This window comes from Onychomys torridus, chromosome 5, assembly GCF_903995425.1.
Source record: "Onychomys torridus chromosome 5, mOncTor1.1, whole genome shotgun sequence".
NCBI lineage: Eukaryota > Metazoa > Chordata > Mammalia > Rodentia > Cricetidae > Onychomys > Onychomys torridus.
The window spans coordinates 83305081-83326046 of record NC_050447.1 but is presented as its reverse complement, the minus strand read 5'-3'; the positions used below and the strand labels follow the sequence as shown (position 1 = coordinate 83326046).

Sequence of the window (20966 nt, the reverse complement as noted above, 5' to 3'; positions counted from 1 at the left end):
CAGACCTGCAGCACAGCTTAGCAAGACAGACAGCTAGCCTGTGCCAGCTGTGTCGTATACCGGAATTGATCTCTCTGAAACAGCACATCTTCATTTCTAGCGAGCTGCACTCACACCCCAAGCCCATCTCAGCGTACACACTATCAGTGTGTGAATGGAAGCTTCCCGGTCTCCTATGCAGACAGAGCACCAGTCCCTACCGTCAGGATGCACACAGAGTCTGGAAAGCACACTGGTTCAAGTCCTTATTCCCTGTGCTGACTGGGTGCAGGACTTTTGTGCCATCAACTTCATCAAAGGGCCAACACAGCTAAGGAGCTCAGAAGGCTACTGTGTGAGTTAATGTCACCGAAGTTACCTGAAACCCTTATCAAGGGCCGTTAAGAACGGCAGCCAATTTGCTGCTGTAGGCTCTGTCAGTTCACTGACTGTGTCAGATTCAAGGGGAAGAGAGGTCTTCGGAAAGGGGTATGACTCACTGACCTTGGATCCACTCTAGTGATAAACTCTCTAGATGTAATTAACAGGAACCACCATGAACATGCACAGCAAGTCCGTCAGACCACAGAGCCCTTAGGAAGCCCAGGAGCTGCAGGGCCTTACCTTTGAGTGAGAACTTTCTCATGACATTCTCCACATCTACGTTCTCCTCCAAGGTCTGCTTATCCTTCAGGTCCAGATTCTCTTGCAAACTGCTTTTAGCAATGGACAATTCCTTTAGCTCCTCACCAGGGTGGGTGACAGGATGACCTAGCTCTAAGCTTCCCCTCCTCAGAACGGCATGTTTAGGCTCCTTCTGGCCTTCACCCTCTCTGACTCTGCCAAGGACAGGGTAGGAGGACTCCGCTTCCTCCTCGAAGGCTCTGTATGTCTGAGCGCCACTGTCCAGCGCAGTCAGAGCTTTCTTGCTTTCTGTCTCTCCACACTCCCCCAGCATTCCTTTGCTCCCACTGTGCTCTGCCAAAGGCTGCCAGGCTTGTGGTTTCAGTATGCTTCTCACTGGAGAGTCTGAGTTTTCCACGGGAGGAGGAGACTTGTGGTCAGTGGGATTTGCACTGTCGTCAAGAGATGGCTTCGTTCGAAGGTCCCCTGCATATGTGGGGGCAACTGCAGAGGCCATGGTGGAAACAGATGTGTTCACAGTGGGGGTGAAAGAGATGAGCTTCCCACTCTGCACCTGGGAGGACACAGGTTAGGGACATCGTCATCTGAGGGGACTGGCAGTGGGGGGCACAATACACCTGCAGCACAGCTCCCTGGCTCATCATATTGGAAAACCAGCCTGCATGGTTATACACTCTGAATGCAGCACAAACAAGCCTTCTGGGGAAGCAGCTTGCCTCTGCTCTTATAGCCTACCCAGATGGACTCACTCCAAGCAAATTATGAAAACTACAGAAGAAAACAAACGTGGGTACTGTTCCTCCTTAGGGATGAGAAGGTGAAGAAGCCAGGTACAAGTCCACCTGTTGACCCTGTCCTATCACGAACCCAAAAGCAGTACTGTGCTGCTGTATTCAGAGAACACACACACACACACACACACACACACACACACACACACACACACACCACTCATGCACTGGAGTTAGATCTCACACACTCACCTGCTCCACCTCTCCAAGCGTGACTGGCTGAGTCTGATACCTGGCGTTCATCCTTCTCTGCCGCACATCTATTCTGTTTCGGGTGGAAATGGCTTTGGAGACTGGCTGGGACAATTTGTTAAACAAGGCCAATTTCTCTGCTAAGCTCAGAGTGGAGGAATCAGGTTCACCTGGTTCGGCAGACTCTCTGCCCTCATTTGCCTGGTCCCTGGCTAAAGCCTTTTGGTGAGCAGAAGCTTGTAACCTAGAGGGAAGGTAGGAAAAGTCAGTAATATAGAGAAAAACAAACGAAAGCCCACTACCAATTCACATATTAACTGTCTTAAAGATGTCACTTATTTAGTAAAGGGCTGAATTCCCAACCTGGATTCGGGAGGGGGCAGGCAATGTTTAGCAGGTAAACAAAGCAGTGAGTGGCAGGGTCAGTCTGGGACACCAGCACCAACAGTTCTAGAACAGGCAGACTCTTAGCTCTGAATCATTTCTACAAAGGAAATGAAGGAACCAATGCCAGCCTGAATCTAGCTTCCTACAGAGACATCCCAGATGGCTCTGATCATGGGGACTAAAGGTAAAGGCAGAAAATCGTTACCCAGGTCAAACATCCTCTATAGATGCTGCTCGGGAGGTGATATCTTCATTTTGAATAGTTAGGAACAATATGGTCTCCTGACAATGACAGTCTGCAAAGCAGGTTTTTGTTTGTCAAACATGTGTCTTTTAAATATACTTCTGTCCCAGGTTTCTACCAATTTTCAGAAGTTACTTACATGTAATTCTCAGTAACTTGAGAGCTGAAGAAAATTTCAGGTTATTAAACACCCCCGATTCCTGACTGAGACTACAGAGGCAGAATAGTGGTGGGAGAGCTCCTGCTTAGCATGTGTAAAGCCTGGGGTTTGATGCTCAGCCCCACAAAATAATAACAAGTAATAACAAAGCTTCCATTGCTAGGGAGAGGAGGCTTCCAGTCCAGGAGGTCAAGAGATTCTCAAAAGGTCTCCAAGACCACATTGCCTCTGTCCTGGGAATGCTGTTCTAATGAGAAAGATATTCACCCTTCTTTATTAATCACTTACTAATTCAGCCTCTTATTAAACACTGGTCCCCAGGCAGCCATAGACCCGAGGTCAGTCTCTGTGTCCAGATACATCATGAGGACGGTGAGTGAGCAAGGCTGCCTGAGGACTGGAGCCTTCCAGGGGTCCGAGAGAACAAACCGGGGGTGAGGGCGGGCAAAAAGTCTCTCAAGAGAGCCCTGCTTCTGGATCAGGCAGTTTATGCTAGCTCTGTCATTTCATGTCTCCGTGTCTTATTTTTAGCTTGTGTGTTTTGGCTCATCACAGTTAAGACAAGGGGATATTTATATGGCTTAAGAACATAATTTTAACACATCACAGTTTAAAACTGAATCCTATTATATATCTACAACCTATCCTAAAATCTAATGGCATTGTCTCTCTTCTCTTCGAATTAGAAAACAGAAGCATTTGGTTTTAGTATGGATTTATGTGTACACATATTTAAAAATAACTAGATCTTACCAACATTTCAAAAGTCATGTTAATGTTCCATTTTAAAATTAGTCTTTACTTGTTAGTATTTTAGAAGAAAAATAAAGTTTTTTTTATGTAAAAAAACAAATGTATAAGTGGGTTAGTGTGATCCTAGCACCCACACAGGAAACAGGCAGATGGACGACACGTTTCTCACACAGTCACAGAATGAATGGTACCTCGTGCTATGACAGGACAAAACATCAAACATTTCCGGGACACTCACTGCACTGACTCGTTTGTCAAACACATGAAAGGCATTCAAGGCTTCCAGATGCACCCGCTGCCCAGCACCTTGGCACTGGGTGCTACATGCAGCTGTGTGTGTCCGGTACCTGGCAGGCTGCACAGCACTCCTAGCTACAGTGAGGCTAGGAAGTCTTGCCATGACAGGGTGGGTGACCCCAGAACGCGAAGCAGGGATAGGTTCGCTTTAAAAGCAATGGCCATAGGAGGAGCGTTCATGAGGAGAGAGAAGAAAAGAGGCATTAAGGAAGGCATAGCAGTAAATCCAGAAACGCAAAAACCAAATATTTCACCGAAAATATTTGCTAAACACTGTGAGGGAAAAACGAGTCACAAAGGAACTGGGGAAAGCAATACAGATGGAGGGAACAGAGGCAGGGGCTGTCCAGAGTAAATGGGACAAGCAGAGGCGGAAGCTTGAGAAAGGGTCAACTCAGAACAGACAGCCTCATTTTAAGAAGTCGTTCAAAAAGCTAGTGTCAACCATAGCCGGTCAGGAGATTCCGGCCACAGTTTAGAATGTTCTTCTCAGTGTGGCTTTTAGAAGCACCAGTGACCTCGTCAATCAATAAGCTCATCAAAGTAGACCCACTGAGCCTTGCCAGCCGATTACTCTCCCCTCCTCTCTTTTGTTTCCATGGGTGTCTGTTTCACGGTGTTCACCAGCCAATCCAAATAATTACGTTTTAAACAAATGGATATGTGAGATGTCTCGGGTAAGTACACAGACGTGCTTGTCTATAAACACATCAAGAAAGCGAGGAGCCTAAGGTTGGGGTGTAGCTCAGAGAAAGAGCACTTGTCCAGCATGCAGAGGGTGTATGACCCCCAGGATTGTTAAAATCAAACACTTGGAGAAGAAAGTGGGGGCCTGGCAACCTCACAGCAGTTTCCATTAGCAAGCCTGAAGACAGAGGTTCTGCACGATGCCAATGCTCCACAGAAATGTTTTTTAAAACAAATAAATAGTCTCGGTTGACCGGAGCTGCTAACTTTGAATGAACCAGTCAAGGCACACCTGAACACACTTGAGCAGGCTTCCTGGAAAATGTCCAACTGCCGATTAATTTTTAGACACTTTGGTGATGGTTTAAAAACAAAGTAAATGCTTATCTCTTCGAGGAATGCACTAAAATGTTTAAGGACAGAATGTCTGGGGTGTGGCTGAAGATAATGCACGCGGAGGAAAAGAGCCTAGGAGCTGATAACCATGAAGCTGAGGCTCACTAGGGTTCAGCTCCTTTCATGTTTTATCTTTTCACGGTGAAAGATAAAACACGAGGATAAAAGCAGAGGTAACCCTGGGGCCTACAACAGGTACCTCCCATTACTGCTTAAATAGCAGTAACAAAACAAAACACAACAAAACCAGGAATGAAACATGTGCCTCTCTACGGCTCCTAGCTAAACTGCCTGATTTTTGTACAAAATTCTCAAATCTCCCTTTAAAGATGGTAGCACAGGCCAGGCTAAGAACTCCCCCGGAGACGCACGTGGCTGCGATGACCACTTCTTCCGTGGTGATGGGCTGGGTATGAGAGCGGTCCTGCACACGACGCAGCCTTTGTTCCACGGCCGCGTTTCTTGACCGTCTCTTTGGGACGTTGTGTTCATCAAATGATTTCTCCATTTCCTGCAGTTAGAAAACATGGTAGAACCCCCATGAATTCAAAGAAAAACAACAAGGGTAACAAAACGTCTGCTGCTCTTCTGAGGGACCCATAGGAAGAGACACCAGTGAGAAGTCCCTGCCATTACAAGTGAAGACTTCAGGCTGGAGCAGCTGGGTGGTCAAGACCAGCCAAAGTAGATCCTGAAGCTTAGTTCTAGATGGTCTGCATTAAAGGCTTGGTCCCCAGCTGGGTGCTGGAGGAACGTCATCAACCCCCCCCCCCCAAGAGGACCCCAGAAGCCTGACTCTGCTACTCTTCTTCATCCCTGCCACCAGGTGGGGAGCAGCTTCCTTCACCCTCTGCTCCCGTCAGGGGGTGCTACCTCATCACAGGCCCAAAGCAACCAGGCCAGCTGCTCACAGAGCAGAACCTCTGAAGTACTGTGCAGAGATATAATTCTTTTTTTAGAAAATGTGATAGCCTCAGCTGTTCTGTTACAGTAAAGGGACACTGACTAACTCAGCACAGGAAGAGAAGAACAGGTATGGTAGGCGAGGAGGACACTGAGGCTCCCAGAAGTGTGAGAAGTACCGGGCGTCTTCCTCTTAGGGTTATGGTCTCTATGCAAACCTCTTTGGCACACCTTACCCTGAAAAGCAACCTCTTGGCAGAGACACTCAGCTTGGCCCGTTCATCCACCTTTTCTTCATCTGTAAAAAGCCATGAAAGAAAAACTGAACATCAATAGAAAGCATGGGCTTCATCTCTGAAAGGCTTTCAAGACTGACCTGGCCATCCCTCAGATCCAAGAGGAGGTGAATTGGCATCCCAACTGGGAAGTCTCCCCTTGTGAGGAGCTCATGCTTCCTCATCAAAATTCAAAACAAACTATGGCCAGATGGTGATGTTTACTGTAGTAGTCTGGCTAAGAGGATTTAAGAAGGGACCTTAGGAACAGACTGCCTTGCTGAGGCATGGTGGCAGTCACCAGTAAAATCCATTTCTTTCATCCCAATGGCTGTTTCATATTGCTTACAGAACAAGCCTCTTAGTTTCTATCCAAAGCAAAGGGAAGGCTTATCTGAAATTTCCAGCTAGGGTTCATAGCAAGGCAATTTGGAAGAAAGCAAGAAAGTGACAGGCTCCAGGTTTCATCTCCTGCAAAGCCCCAAATTTTAGGTCTTCAATCTAATCTGGACAAGACGTGGAAGAATAAAAAGAAGAGATACTTGCCCTCAACCATTGGCATTTCTGAACCCGAAGGGTACCTAGGAAAGACAGGAACAGACAATGACAGTGATTAGTGGTGGGCACACAAGCTACACATGAAACATGATGCAAGTGAACTGTCTGGAAGACTTGGCTGGAGCTACAAACAGTTGTGAGCGGACACTGTGGAGCATGTACACATAACCCAGCTTGGTGCACACCTTGCGGAGAAAAAGCAGTACTGGCAGGAAGTTATTACATGAGACTAAGGGCACATTTCTGGTGAACCTTCTAATTTCTATACATTTGCATATGATGATGCCATACAAAATGTAAATATAAGAAGTAAGCATTTATAAGATGAATACAAAATTCCCAAGTCTAGTGGCAGATGCTCAATTCAGATGCCAGTTTAATAAAGGCACTAAAAATGAAAAGCACTAATTGCAGACATGTGTTTCTCCTCACCTGATCTACAGGCAGTTTAAAACTGTAGAGTTATAGTAGTTAGAAGAAGCAACATTCTTTGGAAATACATTTCAATAAACAAAATAAGTATCCTTACGGCTGAGCTGGAATAATCCTGGAATCTCACAATCGTATGCAAATAGCATCAGGCCCGCCAGGGTAGTGAGAACCCCATGTTTGAGTTGCCAGAGTATACACACACATGCCTACCTATCCGACTCCTTTCGCTCTGCTGAAGTTATAGGTTGAGTTCTAAATCGCTCAGAAGTTTTCCTATTTTCACCAGGAGAAAGATAGCGTCTTGGTTTCCGAGACCCTCTCTCCCGTTCCGTGGGCAAGCCAATTCCTTCAGCTGACCTCTCAACCCGGGATTGGCTTTTAGGATCACAGGGCAGTGAGGGCAAAACAGGGAGGAGAGAGGGAGGAAGGAAGCGAGAGAGAGAGAGAGAGAGAGAGAGAGAGAGAGAGAGAGAGAGAGAGAAGAGAAGAGAAGAGAAGAGAAGAGAAGAGAAGAGAAGAGAAGAGAAGAGAAGAGAAGAGAAGAGAAGAGAAGAGGAAAGGTTTATGCATCTCAGTGTAAGACATAGCGCTAGGTTCTACATGCTGCTACCATGCACATCACATCTGCAGGTGGAACATTCCAGAGACCCACTCTTCCAGATCCCAATTAGTAGGCAGAAGCAGAATGGTAGTGTGTGAGCCATTTCCGGTACACTCTGCCTTGCACACGCTTGTGAGCTAAGCTAACAGGACACACCACAGGTGGAGAAGTGAATCGTCTGCCAGGGACGTGCAAGTGACATATTGGAAGGATGTTGGGAACATCACCTACAGTTCAGGTTTCTTGTTGGCTCTGGCTGACTCCAGAAACATATTTCGGAGCTGGGCAACGGAGACTCTGGTGTCCAGCATGCTAGCTTCTGCACCAGAACCTTCTGCCCTGGAACTTGGCAGCTCTAGCTCCTGCTTTGGGGCTGTGTCCTTGTGTCTGAGGGCCTGAAGCTGAGGGGGACCCGTGTAATCCGACAGGGAGCGGGCCAAAACCTTGCGCTTCTTTGGAGAGGCCTCTTTTGTGTGACTGGTCAATGTGGCATCTTGGGACACAGGACCACTCTGCATGTATAGAACCATTTCGCTCCGGCCAATTCTCTGAGTGGGCTGGTGTTGAACTCGCTGCTCTCTCTCAGGTTCTACGGTGATAGAGCGAACCCTGGGCTCATCTAAATCTTCATTACCAGAGGGGTCTTTGGGGCCTCTCACAAGCCTGCCATCTTCCGAGGTCAAGAGTGATTTAGGGCTTCTCTCCAGAGGTTCAGGGGGAAGCACATCTTTTGCGTTTGATTCACAAATGTGGAGCACTGGAGCATCCCTTGACCCACCTTCTAGAATCTTCAGGGTGGTAGATTTTATGACATTTGGGGTGGCTGACCCCACCCAGCTGGATTCAGATGAGCTTTCTGGGGTGTCCACGGTCACCAGCTTGATGGCATGAACAGGGTCAGCTGGCAGGACACAGCTCCGGCTTGGCCGTAGTGAGCTCACTACCTTGCTGGTGACCCTATCAAAGGCGGAGCTTTCTGACTGGATAGACAGGAAATGCGCTGGTCCTGGCTGCTGTCTCCTCTGAGTTAAGGACTCTGAGGTGAGTTCAGGGCTGCTTCGAGCACTCTCCTCTTTCACCAATTTTTCTCTAACTTTAACTCTTAAGAAAAAAACAGGATTTATGTTGCCATGTGTAGTCATCACCGAGGGGGAGGGAAGCATGCAGAAACCATGGACAGCATTGGAGCCAATGCAGAGAGACAATGTGCGAAAACACATTCGGGCATCGAACACAGACAACTAGTACTTGCCACTTAAATGGAGTGCAATCTCCAAATTTGCACTCAGATTCTAGTGTGGCCCAAAAGTTCCATCCCCCATTAGGCTGAGAGTCATGTGTTGTCCTGAGGGAGAATGGGCTTATTCTAGTGGAACCCCTAGCAGCCCTAGGGAGCTTCATTCATGTACATCACTGTAAGCATTAGTGTGAAGGAGGCAATGCCTAGGTCAGGACTCTGTGCAAGTCCAGACCCAGGTGTGGGCTGTGGGGGGTGCCTGGCTGCTCCAAGGAAACACACTCTTGGAGGAGACACAGCCCCTTCACTGCCCTCTGGATATGAGGGCATTTGTGATTCCTTAAGCTTTCTACTGAGCTCCATTGCTTAGTTACCTCTTGAAGCATTGAGCACATTCGACCATAGCACCACAGGAATGTTAGGAAGAAGGCATTTGTTAGACTCGTGAGCCCTTATCTATCCCCCTACCCCCTCCACACACTGATGCTACACCCTAATTAAAAACCAACTTAAGGAGGGATTGTTTTTTGTTGTTTCTGATTTTTAACTATTTGAGAGCAAAACTGGAAAAGAAGTCGAAAGCTGCGGACCATTCTTGTCTGCAGATGAACCATGGCTTCAGGGACCTTACCTGTCTATCCCAGACCCCAGTGCTTTGCCTTTCAAGTGGAAACAGTGGGCTTGTGGGGAGGGTGCTGCCTAGCGTGTGTGAGGCCCTATATTTGGTCCCCACCACAGGGAAAGAAAGGACTAGTACCAAAGGTGAGAAGGCTTTTGTAGAGCTAATGCCTTCCTCCTTAGCCAAATGACAGTCAACAAGAGAAGCACCTTTTCTGTTACCTTTAGAAATACCACTCAGCGTAGTGCAAAAGGGAAAACCACCAACCAGGTCCAACTCTCAGAAAGTGCTCACAGCTTTCTGAATAGGGGAAGAGATAGATTTCTCGGGAAATTGTAAAGCTTTCATTTCACTAAATGAGTGTGCAAAAGTGACTGTTTATAACGTGCACATTATAGATTTGCCCTGTTTAGTCCTAGTTTGCCCTATCAGATTCATAAAAATAAGCTCTGCTTTCAAACAGGACATCACCAGTAGAATTACCTGAGGAAACACCAAAGACACACGTAAAGGTAGTTACTGTGAGTGTTTGGAAAAAGCACTCTGAGCTATGGCTTGTCTGAGATGGCAGCAGTGGAGGCCGCTGCTCAGAACCGCTGCTCAGAAGACTGCAGCTCAGTCAAGCTCCCCTGTGGAATATGTGCTCCTTATCTGAGGCGATCTCAAGAGAACAGAGTCACTGTCAGAAACTCAATACATGGGACCTTTGTCCGGCCAGTGACTTGCTCATTCATAATTTCTTCGCCTCTCCCCTTCATGAAATGATTGGAGTATTTGTCTGTTATAGGTCACATGCCCTAAATTTAACTATTAAAAATTAGCTACTGGTTTAGAAACAAGTCAGACACAATGCAGAAAAGGGATATGGGCAGGGTAGGAGGGCCCAGAGGAGGTGTTCAATATTGCCACCTGTTGGCCAGTTCTGTAGTGAGTTGGTGAGAAAGTGAGCAAGCAAGGAAGTGTGTAATGATGGAGACAAAGGGAAGTGGACTAGAAAGGAGAGGAAGTGTGGATGTAGACAGTGTCATCTGGGTACAGATATGATTAGGAAGCAGCTTGTTTTTGAACACATGGTTTTCGGGGCCGTGGCAAACAGGGCGAGGAGCGTGAGTGTTAGTTAAGTGTGGCAGAGCAAGGAGAGGAGACGGGGTAGGAGGGTATCCACCATGCATCAGCCACACACTTCAACCTGGGGTGTACCTGGAAGGCCAGTTGATAAGTGAAGGTGTATCCCCTTCGGCATCCTTCTGCAGAAACCACTCATGGGTGGCCTTCCCTGTACTACCATGCACAAGAAACAAACTTCAGGACATTGCTATAAAAATGCCGATGCCCATGCCCACATCATTTTACTATAAGCAAAACCCAAAGGTTGCTTTTAGTTAAGATGCTCAAGCTGGCTTTTGAAAAAACATAATGTGCATGGTGCCTTTAGAGTTTACACTTACTTCTTGGAATATCTTGGTCATTTGGCTCACCACAAAAACTCAAGAAGTGAAAATAAATAAATCTAAGGCCACTAGAGAAAATGGATTTAGTCACCGACATGAGTCTGTTATAGTCATTCTCTGTTCACACTTATGAGAAGTTGGGATTCAAATACAAGGCAACTCAACTTCCATAAATTTCACAGAGGCACACATGTAAACAGACAAATGAAAAAAGTGTCCATGCAAAAAGATACACACCAAACAAAGAGTGAATCTTTTGTCTGCTGTTACACGCTTCCCTTTTATCCTTTTTCCTTTTTTTTTTTTTTTCGTATCAGTTACAAATGTCAATTTGTAATCTGGGTCAACAATGAGGCAAATGTCTATTTAACCCCTATTAGGTATAAAGTACAGAATTAAAGACTCTGAGAGGCAACCCAGGCAACAGGGTGAGAAAGGGCTTCATCCTAATCATGAAAAGGTCTTGCATCCCATTGAGATAGCATCCAACTTACACACTTGTCCCTCAAAACTCAGTCAGACACAAGGCAAGGTGGAATGTATCAGAGTCATTAAGACCAAACTGAGATACCTTTGGTTAAAATTATAGGTGAGGAAAGCTTGTTAATGTAAAGTAGCTACAGGAAGAATAACCATGCCACAGACTATATCTTCTTAGGATTTACAAAGAAAAAAGAGAAAAAAGCCTCCCCTGAATTCATGCAGTAGCCGTGGATGAACTTGAATGGCTATTACACCTGCCTCAACCTCCCAAGTCCCAGGATGACAGGCATGAACCATCACTGTACAAACTGGCTCATGCTGTGCTGGGGATTGAACCTCGGCTTTGTGCATACATGGTAAGCACTCTACCAACTGAGCTACATTCTCCAGACTTAAAATTTATTTGGGGGGCTGTTGGGAGTGAGCCAAGACCCTGTTGTGCAGAGGTCACCTCCACTGGGAGAGGCTGTGGAGTCACTGAGGTTAGAATAGGGAATCAGTAACTCCATCCAGATCAATGGATTGACCTTTGGATATGATTGGCCAGTGGAGAGTTGTATTCCCAGGAAGACCAACACCCGGTGTGTAGTCAGCCAGAGGTACCCAGTGAAACACTGTTTCAAAAGCAAAAGAAAACAAACAGAAGTTGTGTGACAGCAAAGTCTCACGCAGCTCTGATTATAGAAGGTGGCATTCTATCACATCATTCAGTTTAGCCAACTGATGATAGTCACCTGTGTGGGAGATGGCTGCTTTGCACACAAGCATGGGTACAGCAACGGCCACAGTCCTAGGCACAACTGACATTGGAAATCTCACTCGCACACATCGACTGCTATACGTTACAGGCTGGCATTTTAGGAGCCATATTTGTATTTAATTCACTGGAACTGCAACTTGCCAGTAAGGACAGAATGAAATGAAACCCCAAAGAAACAAGTTAATCTCTATTAGCAGCCAAAGTTGGCGGGATGAGGCTGGACAGCAGATATCTGGTGTAGTTGGGACATAATTTCCCTCGTAGCAGAATGGATCTGTGAGGAGCAACAGAAAGCTCCTCTTTAGAGAATGGATCTGAGACCTGCTTCCTGGACTCTGCCCTGATGTCCACAGGACATGGCAGAGAGCTGCTGGCCAGAGCTGATGGGAGTTGAGGCAGGATGAATGCCAGGCACTATACTTTGCTGCAGACATCTCTGCAGGACATGGACAGATGAGCAGCAACCGGAATCATAAGGACTGGAGGCTCTGGAGATTTTTTTCAGGACTCAAAGCTCTCATTAGGAGATGTGCAAACAGTGAGAACTCCTGTGTTCAGCCTCTGCTCTACCTTCCTGGGCTAGTGTATGTTGTTGTTTCATCCCCGAATGAGGCAACCAATGGGGCAGATTCAAGCTCACACTCGGGCTAACCTGACAAGTGTCATGGAGCTCCTGGTATGTGCAGAATACAAAGCTAGAACAGCTCTGAGAAGTAACAAAGAAAAGTCAGGTCATCAAGCTCCAGCACTGTAACAGGTAAGAGAGATATGGCTGTAATCCCAGCACTCCAGAGGCAAAGATGGGCATATCTGGTCTACAGAGGGAATGCTACCCTGTCTCAGGGCAGGGGGTATGATTTACTAGTCCCCAAGAGGGACTGGAGTGCAGTGAATGAAGAAGTAATGAACAAGGCTTTTCTGGAGAGTCAGCTCTGAGACCAGGGTGTCAAGTTGAATTTCACTCTCCTCCTTTTAGTTACATGACATACATGGGGGTGACGGATGATACTCAGGCACACAACAGCTGGGGACCCCAGGTTGAAAGCTTCTGCATTTGCCCTCACAGAATAACAACTATGTGCTTCTGTCTGTCTGTCTGTTTCTTAATAAGGAAATAAGAGTTGCATAAAGGATTAAGCAAGAGTTTGGGGTTCAGGACTTTGGTGGGAGCAGGAGTTCATATTTTTAAGGCTAAAATATCCACAGGATTATCCACCACACTGATAATAATATTGTTGGTTAAAAAGTACTGGTGCTAGCCAGGCGGTGGTGGTGCACGCCTTTAATCCCAGCACTCGGGAGGCAGAGGCAGGTGGATCTCTGTGAGTTTGAGGCCAGCCTGGTCTACAGAGAGAGATCGAGGAAAGGCCCAAAGCTACACAGAGAAACCCTGTCTCGAAAACCAAAAAAACCAAAAAAACCAAAACCAAAACAAAAAAAGTACTGGTGCTTTTTGTTTCCACACTCACCCTTGCTGAATTCACAAGCTACGGTTCATCTTGGGAACAGCCTTCTTCACATGATGCAAACCTTGAAGTTCCAAGGGTTTGGAAACATCCAAAAAGCAGGGCTGGGCCTGCCTTACAGTGCCCCAGTTCCGTAGAATGTATAGTCCTTATTTTCTTCACAATAAAATGTGCATCAATTCCCAAGCTCATAATAGGATGAGCTAAGAACCCTACAACATCCATCCCTGTATCCAATATTTAATTTTAAAACCTTCTCGATCATTTTATGGAATACTTAAAACTTTCAAAACAAATATATATTGCCCCCAAACTGTTATTTCACTAGTAATATTTCAGATCTTTCCCATACAAGGGAGCGACATAAAACAGGTGTATGGAAATCTGAGATTAGAGTCTTCCTTTTCTTGCATGACCTATTTTTTTATTTCTAAATCAGCATCTGTTGGGGTTCTTTGTTCTACATACAAATCAATGAAGGGGGCCAGCAGGCTGGCAGGGCAGTTCAGTAGGTAAAGGCACTGGTCACCAAGCTTGATGACTCGAGTCTTGAGGACCAGGCCCTACATGGTGGAAGGAGAGAACTCACTCCTGCAAGTTGTCCCTTGACCTCCATAAGCACAACAGATCACACCAGGAATGCACACATTCATGCACACACAAAATAAATAAATGAAATATGAACAGGATTTCCTTTGATATAAATAGCCAAAACCAAGCACAGCACTTCTACTATAAAATGCCCACTTCTGGGCAAGACACCCTCTTTAAAATATGTGGGAAATGGGTCTCACTATCTCTCAGCATCAAGTACTTTAGTCCTAAGGCTGAACAAAGACTTCCTTTGGATGTATAGAATCTAGTTACCTTAGAGGCTAGTAGCCAAGCATCTGAGTCTGCACGGCTAAGTGAATGACGTCAGGCTTGGGGCTGATAAAACGTCAGCACCTAAAACGTTTGCCTCAGGGGCATCACTGCCATGTAAGAGGGAGTGGATGTTTACCACCATGTCCCCATGAAAGCAACAAACGATGTTCCCAACACATACTTAAATACAATAAATACTTGTTCACATACGTGTGTGTACATATCTCTATGTGTCACACACAATTACTCCCCCAGAATAAATTTGTTTGACTCCAGGTTCCTAGCCCATCTCAATTCACCCATAAAGCTGTTGCTTGTTTGAATAGAAGAGGCTCTTTAGGAATCCACCAAGACCGTCAGGCCGACCCTTTAAGCCAGGTATTTAAGTAAACAGTGTTTTAACACGGATAGCAATTTCTTTTCAACCTAAATTTGGAAACAAACATGCATTCTCGACTATCATCTGAGTTCTGGGATTTGTATTTGACTTCTTCTATTTTCCCACACAGGAGCTGTTCTTGTGTTTGGCTGATCCTTTTGTCAAGGGCTTTCTCTCAGCTGTGGCTCTCCTTACTGTGTACATATTTATACAGCGCTGCCTTACTGGCCCTTCGGTGTTTATCAGTTAGACTGTACCCTAAACCAAGACCTCTCTCCTATTACTATGACTCTCCCTGCCTTGTGATTCTAGGCATAAGCCACCAAAACCATCCCCCCTCCCAAACTTAAATCTTGGGCATAACCAAAAAGTGAACAAGAAGATAAATTAAGTTGGGCCAAAAACACAGCAAAAGTCTCTATGGTGGCTTCTATGTTAGTGTCCCCATGACACCTGCTCTGTTTGCTTGAAGGAGAACTTAAGGCACCGATAGAGGAGAGAGGGAAGACAGGAAGTGTGGAAGGCTTGTTTGGATATTGAAGAAATTACAAAGTCTCTCTACAGTGAATGGAGACCCTCCAAGACCGCTGCGACAGCCAAGGCAGAACAAGTAGCCAGGGCTTACCTGGCTCGAGCCTCCATGGGCACTGGCAGTTCACCGGGGTGGCTAGGGGAGGCTGGCTGCTGCAGTGGTGAGCTGGACATTTGCTTTGGGGACCTTGGCACTTCAGAGAAGGAGGTGCCTCGCTCAGAAAAGAAGGCAGGGGAACCATCTTCTGCCATCGGGGGCTCTTGGACTCGCCTCTGGTTCTCCAAGTTGAGCAGCAGCTCCTGGTCAGACATGTTGCTCCTCAGCGGGGTGCTGTCCTGGGACTCTACCAAGCTGGTCCTGGGCGCTGGCTCTGCCCTGGAGTGCAAGGAACTGGTATCCTTGCTCGGTTCTTCCTGCTTGTCACCTTTTCCTCGTCTGTCACCCACTTCTGGGTCCTTCCGAGACTTGGCATATCGAGACAAGTATTCGGAGTCAGCTTCCGGGTCCAGGGTCAGCCCGTACTTTTCTGCCAGCTGCCGCCTCCTCTCTGCTTTGTACCTTGCAATCCTTTCCGCTTTGGACTCCAGACTGTGGGTGTCCATGGAGCCCGAACTATGGATGCCTGAGGTTTCTGTGCAGTATTTAGATGGAGTTTGCTTTTCTAAGGAAGACCCAGAACTGTCTTCCTCTTCATTAGATCGCCCTACAAGAAGACCACAGGATAAAACATAGGAGACCAAGCCCAGACAGCCATGTAACACCTACAGCCCTCCACACTGTCTAACGCTCACAGACAGCCCAGCCTGAAGGCCCCATCTCATCTAGGCTGGCTGATGGAAGGAGCCTGGGGTCACCCAGGAAAAGTGGGAAAGCAGAGAGCCACACTGCAGCTGTCTCCCACACTCTCCAGCCGCCTCTGGCCTCTCATTTATTCCCCTTCATTTATTTTTATGTTTTGTTTTTGAGTTGAATATTTCCTATGAGGTCAAAGGGCAGGCTCAGATTCTCCTAGAAAAGACAGCAGACACCAGAACATTTGTTGATTTAACAAGAGATGGACTGTGGTTTGTTTCACAGCCATCAGAGTGGTATCAGTTCTTACAGATGTGGTTTTTCCCAGTTGCCCACACACATGCAAACACACATACACATCAAAACAGTGACTTATTTATGAGGGCCTTTGAGAACTTTCAGTCACTTGCTAGGCTGTGAAATTAATTTCTACACCACTCTAAGTAATACTGACTCATTCATCATTTGGAGAGTTCATCTGTTTTTTAAGTTCACTTGAATGAAACATATGTTTTCTAGTTTCCATTGACTTCTTTTGAATTATAATAAGATCAACTAGAATTTACTTTGGGGCTTGATGTGAAATGGAAAGAGGAATATGTCCTTTCCTCATCTCAATCCCTAACATCTTTATAAATAATTCTTTCTTGGTTGTGCATGCCAGTAACACCAGCACATGGCTGAAGGGGGAGGAGAGTGTGTTTAAGCCAGTGTGGGCTACATAACTTATGTCTAAAAACAAACTCCACTAATTAATTAATTTCCTCACTATGTTTGATGGTTAAATTAAACGTTACATGGATGAATACATTAATACACAGGATTTGTTTCTAGGTATTGATTCTTGGCTTTCCATGTACTTCTCTATCAAAAGCCACCAATACCAGCAAACTTATGCTAGGAGATCAGGAGCCCCCCTCTGAAGAGAAAACTGGGAACAATGAATAGGAAAAGCAGCAGCTCAGAGCCTGAGCCTGGGACCTGGCTGGGAAGCTCAGGCCTGATTGTATTGTTCAATCTGAGGTCAGGTGGGGTAACCAATGTCCATAACAGTGATGGGACATGACCGAGGAAAAGCTAAGTCATGCTCAGCATGTTGAAAATCAATATGTAATTCATTCACACACGAAAATAGACAGCCTTGTGGCATGTATCCTGACAGTAGTAACTGCAGCCACCCAAGGCCCAACTTTGCTTTTTACTTTTCCTGTCTAAGAAGCCATCCCCTCTGCAAGGCATCTGGATATTTAGTGTAACCTATGATGTACATTGACTGAATCCTTCCTTTACAGACAGACATTTACCAATAGATTTTCACAGCAGATTCTGTGCTGAGCCATGAGAGTATGGAGAAATGGACACCATGTGTGCCTCTGACGGATCACTGTCTAAAGGGGCCTGATAGCCAAAATATTTAAGAAACTACATATACACACAGTGTACTGCTGTTGGCTGTGATCGTTAATGTGCATCGTCAACTTGACTAGATTTGGAGTCATTTTTCAGAGGCTTAACTAGGAAGGGAACATTTGCCCTGATGTGTGTGACATCAACCCACTGGATAAAAAGGTGAAAAAGAGGAAAGGCAGGGGAGCAGCAACAGCATCCATCCCCTGATTCCTGACTGTGGGTGTGTGTGACCAGCAGCTTCTTACTCTCCCTGCCATACCTTCCTTCCGTCAAGATGGACTGTGTCCCCTCAAACTGTGAGTCAAGACAAGCTTTCCCTTCCGGGAGCTGCTTTGGTTGGTGTTTTTATTCTGGTGTCCAGCATCTCATTCTCCTGCACCCCAGGACCAGGCAGGTGAAGTGTGACAGGACAAGCACCCTGCCTAGTGTGGTCACATACTTACCCGTGTGAGGGCTGGCAGGGTCTGTGGCGCGCATGTATCTGGGTGTATCTTCCTCCAGCAGTCTATGAGTCACTAGCCCTGTGCAGCTCTGCAACAGGATGGGCTGGGGGTCATTTTCTATTCCCTCTAAGCGCCTGGCAATTCTTTCCTTTCTGCACAGTAGACCAAAGAAAACCCACAGTAAGCATGGAAAAGGACACTAAGGGACAAATTAAACACCACTGTGGTAAACGTCTCTACCCAACAGTAGCGTGACACAAATACATTACCTTTTCATCTCTAAAAAGTCTTTCCTCTTTGGTTCGAAGATTTTTCTTAATTCTGCAACTACAAGAGAGCAGGGAAGAACAAAACCAGTGTGGTGTTTAGTGGTTCTGTGTTTCTTTCATTCACTCATGCCAAACACAACACTGCCAGCTTCCTGAGTTTGTTTTTAGGTGGGAAGGGAGATATTAAACAAGTTAATGTGTGCATGCAGCACCCCAACCCCCTCCCCACATCACACTTTGGGCTAACAAATAAACTCATACAGGATAAGACAGTCAGTCTTATTTCACTCAGAGTCACAGGGGGCTTAACCTACAAGGTCTCTTCAGTAAGGTGTTTTTTTTTTTTTTTTTAAATCGTTTTGCTTATCAGGAATCCTAGTATCTATTTGAAATTTTGTTGTGGATACTCATGTATCTGAAGCTTTTATCTTGGAAGACATTTGCAAAGAATATGCCAAGAGCTCCCAGAGGGTCATCTGCAAGCTCCTAGCATGCATACGCAGCCACTTCTACGTCACCCTTCCCTTTCATTTAACGTCTGTCAGCACATGGCTGTGCTTCCTTTAACCACAGCTCAAATCAGGTCCCAAGACTCTGCTCGAGTTCCACTGGAAGGAAGTGGTAACATTCGCTTCCACGCTATAATCTAGGAGGATAATGTGATTCTCCTGGCATCACTGGAGAACCAGGGAAAAGGCTTTGATGTGGCTGAAGGTTCTATCAAGATACTGACTACAGGGCAGACCAAGATGACAAGCAAACGCCTCTTTGGAGAGATGGTCAAAGTTGGCAGAGAATGGCTCTTAATCTGTCTCTACCTTCACTAAGACAATTCTTAAGAGCACCTAAAGGCAAGGATTTAGCAGAAAAAGAGGGAGGGGCCAAGGGACCACCAGGACAGAAGGAGGGGCTGTCAGGACATGGGGAGGAGCTAGCAGGAAAGGAAAGAGAGACTGATAGTTGAGGGTCAACATTCTGAAAGGCTGACCCACAGGAGAAATTAAGGGGCGATTAAGACATGGCATCTAATTAACTAGTAACTATCATTGCTCTGCTAGGGTCTGAACTCAGGGCTTCCTGCACACTCGTCAAATTTTCTATCACTGAGCTAATATCCATTTCAGGTTCTGCTGTTTCTTTTTTTGAGTGGCATTTTAACAATGAGTCAAACTGCATATACATAAATGTGATTCCCACAATGGTCTTTGTACTCAGAGACTGCAGCTGGGTGTTTATTTCTAAGTGGCATCTGGCTTAAAACTTTTGCTGATGGGGATAGAAGTGTGGCTCTGCAGTTAAGAGCACTGGATACGCTTGTAAAGGACCCAGGTTTATTCCCAGTGCCCACATGGAGGCTCACAACCATTCGTAACTCCAGTTCCTGGGGTTCTTATGCATTTTTCTGACCTCTGTAGGCATGAGGCACACACATGGTGCATATACATATAAGCAGGAAAAAAAAAAAACTAACCCCAATCGTAACCCTTTAAACTCTTTCAACAAATTTTATGTGATTTCAGACTTAGAAGCTCGCTAAGACAGCCCTTGTGACATGTTGACATTTTACTGTTCTATTTTTTTCCTTTTCCTCTTTCTGTGGATACCTTCATTATACCCTCAAGCCACTGAAGAGCAAGCTGCAGCCTCTCCCCCCCCTCCCTCTCTCTCTCTCTCTCGGTTTTTCGAGACAGGGTTTCTGTGTGTAGCTTTTGGTGCCTGTCCTGGAGCTCACTCTATAGACCAGGCTGGCCTCAAACTCACAGAGATCCATCTGGCTCTGCTTCCAGAGCGCTGGGATTAAAGGCGTGCACCACCACCACCTGGCTGCAGTATATCTCTTTATCCTAAGATCCTTAAATGTAAATTCCCTAAAAACATGCAATAAAAATGTTTCCTAAAGTTAGAGTCAACATCCATAAGTCAATTGACCAAATGTTGTGCTGTAACTAAAACTCCTAAATGGCACAGGTCCATATATTAGTCAATATATAGCCCAGATATTAGCAACCATAGACAGTCTAATTTCCATAGAAGGAAAACTTTCTTCTATTTGTTTTCAAATGCATAGATTTTTATTAAACTAAATGATCCATTTTACAGCTACTGCCATGGGCTCTTTTGAGTAATTCTGAATGGTCCTTCTGCATCCACGAGTCTTTTGCCATTTCTGATAAGAGTTCATGGGTCAGTTGTCAATCAAGGCCTTTATGGGAACTGGAGAGCAGGTTCTCATATTCATGCACCTGTTTAACAAATGTTCTTCCTAAGAAGAATATTCCAACAGTATTCAGGATAATTCAGTCTGCCAAGGGCTTGTCTTGTGAAATACAGTTAGTTCTTCACTTCAAACTCCAGTATAGCAGGCACTTGGATAGAAAAGTAAGTCAGTGGTAGCGCACCGCCAAGACCATGCTCCTCCCTGTCCCAGGACAGCCTGAGAGCGCAGGCCTGACTGGAGTGATCTGAACACTGGTTTGACTTCCACAGGAGGGCTGCAGGTGCCGGTACAAAGGCAGGAAGTACCCACCAAACTAGAGGCCTCACAGGGGAATGATGGCTCCAGGGTGTGAGGTTTCTTTTGGGATAGTGAAGACACTCCAATATTGACTATGGTGATGGACATACAATTGTGAATGTGTCAGAAACCAATGAAGCACAGTCTTTACATGGATGAATTCTGTGGTGCAAGCATTGTATTTTAATAATAATGTTAGAGACAATGATGTATCTCTGTTTAATTCTAAAATGGAAAATCTATTTAATACTATAATGTTTGCATAGTCAAAGACTTACTTTATTTAAATGTATATTTCATTTATTTATGTGTATTGTGTGTCTCTGTGTGTTTGTAGGTTCATGTATGCCATGGCTTCTATACATGGGGTCAGAGGGAAGCTTTTGGGGGTCAGTTCTCTCCTTCTACCTGTAGGCTCTGGGTCATCAGGCTTGGTGGCAGGG

General features: G+C 45.7%; 1 protein-coding gene across 3 annotated transcripts in view; it reads right to left on the bottom strand.

Annotated features, from left to right (window-relative positions):
• Svil (supervillin) overlaps window positions 1–20966 on the bottom strand; it is a 205147-nt gene that overhangs the window by 56555 nt on the left and 127626 nt on the right. For 2 of the 3 annotated variants that reach the window (XM_036188287.1, XM_036188288.1), the window contains exons 5-12: window positions 18009–18066; window positions 17740–17891; window positions 15188–15797; window positions 6256–6290; window positions 5671–5732; window positions 4903–5042; window positions 1608–1851; window positions 604–1177 (exon numbers count right to left, since the gene is read on the bottom strand). In XM_036188287.1, coding sequence (XP_036044180.1) covers window positions 604–1177; window positions 1608–1851; window positions 4903–5042; window positions 5671–5732; window positions 6256–6290; window positions 15188–15797; window positions 17740–17891; window positions 18009–18016 — 1825 coding nt within the window. In that variant the 5' untranslated portion in view covers window positions 18017–18066. Of the gene's footprint in view, window positions 1–603; window positions 1178–1607; window positions 1852–3498; window positions 3595–4902; window positions 5043–5670; window positions 5733–6255; window positions 6291–6909; window positions 7075–7531; window positions 8402–10356; window positions 10438–15187; window positions 15798–17739; window positions 17892–18008; window positions 18067–20966 lie in introns of all 3 variants that reach the window. The other variant, XM_036188286.1, reaches the window with a different exon arrangement.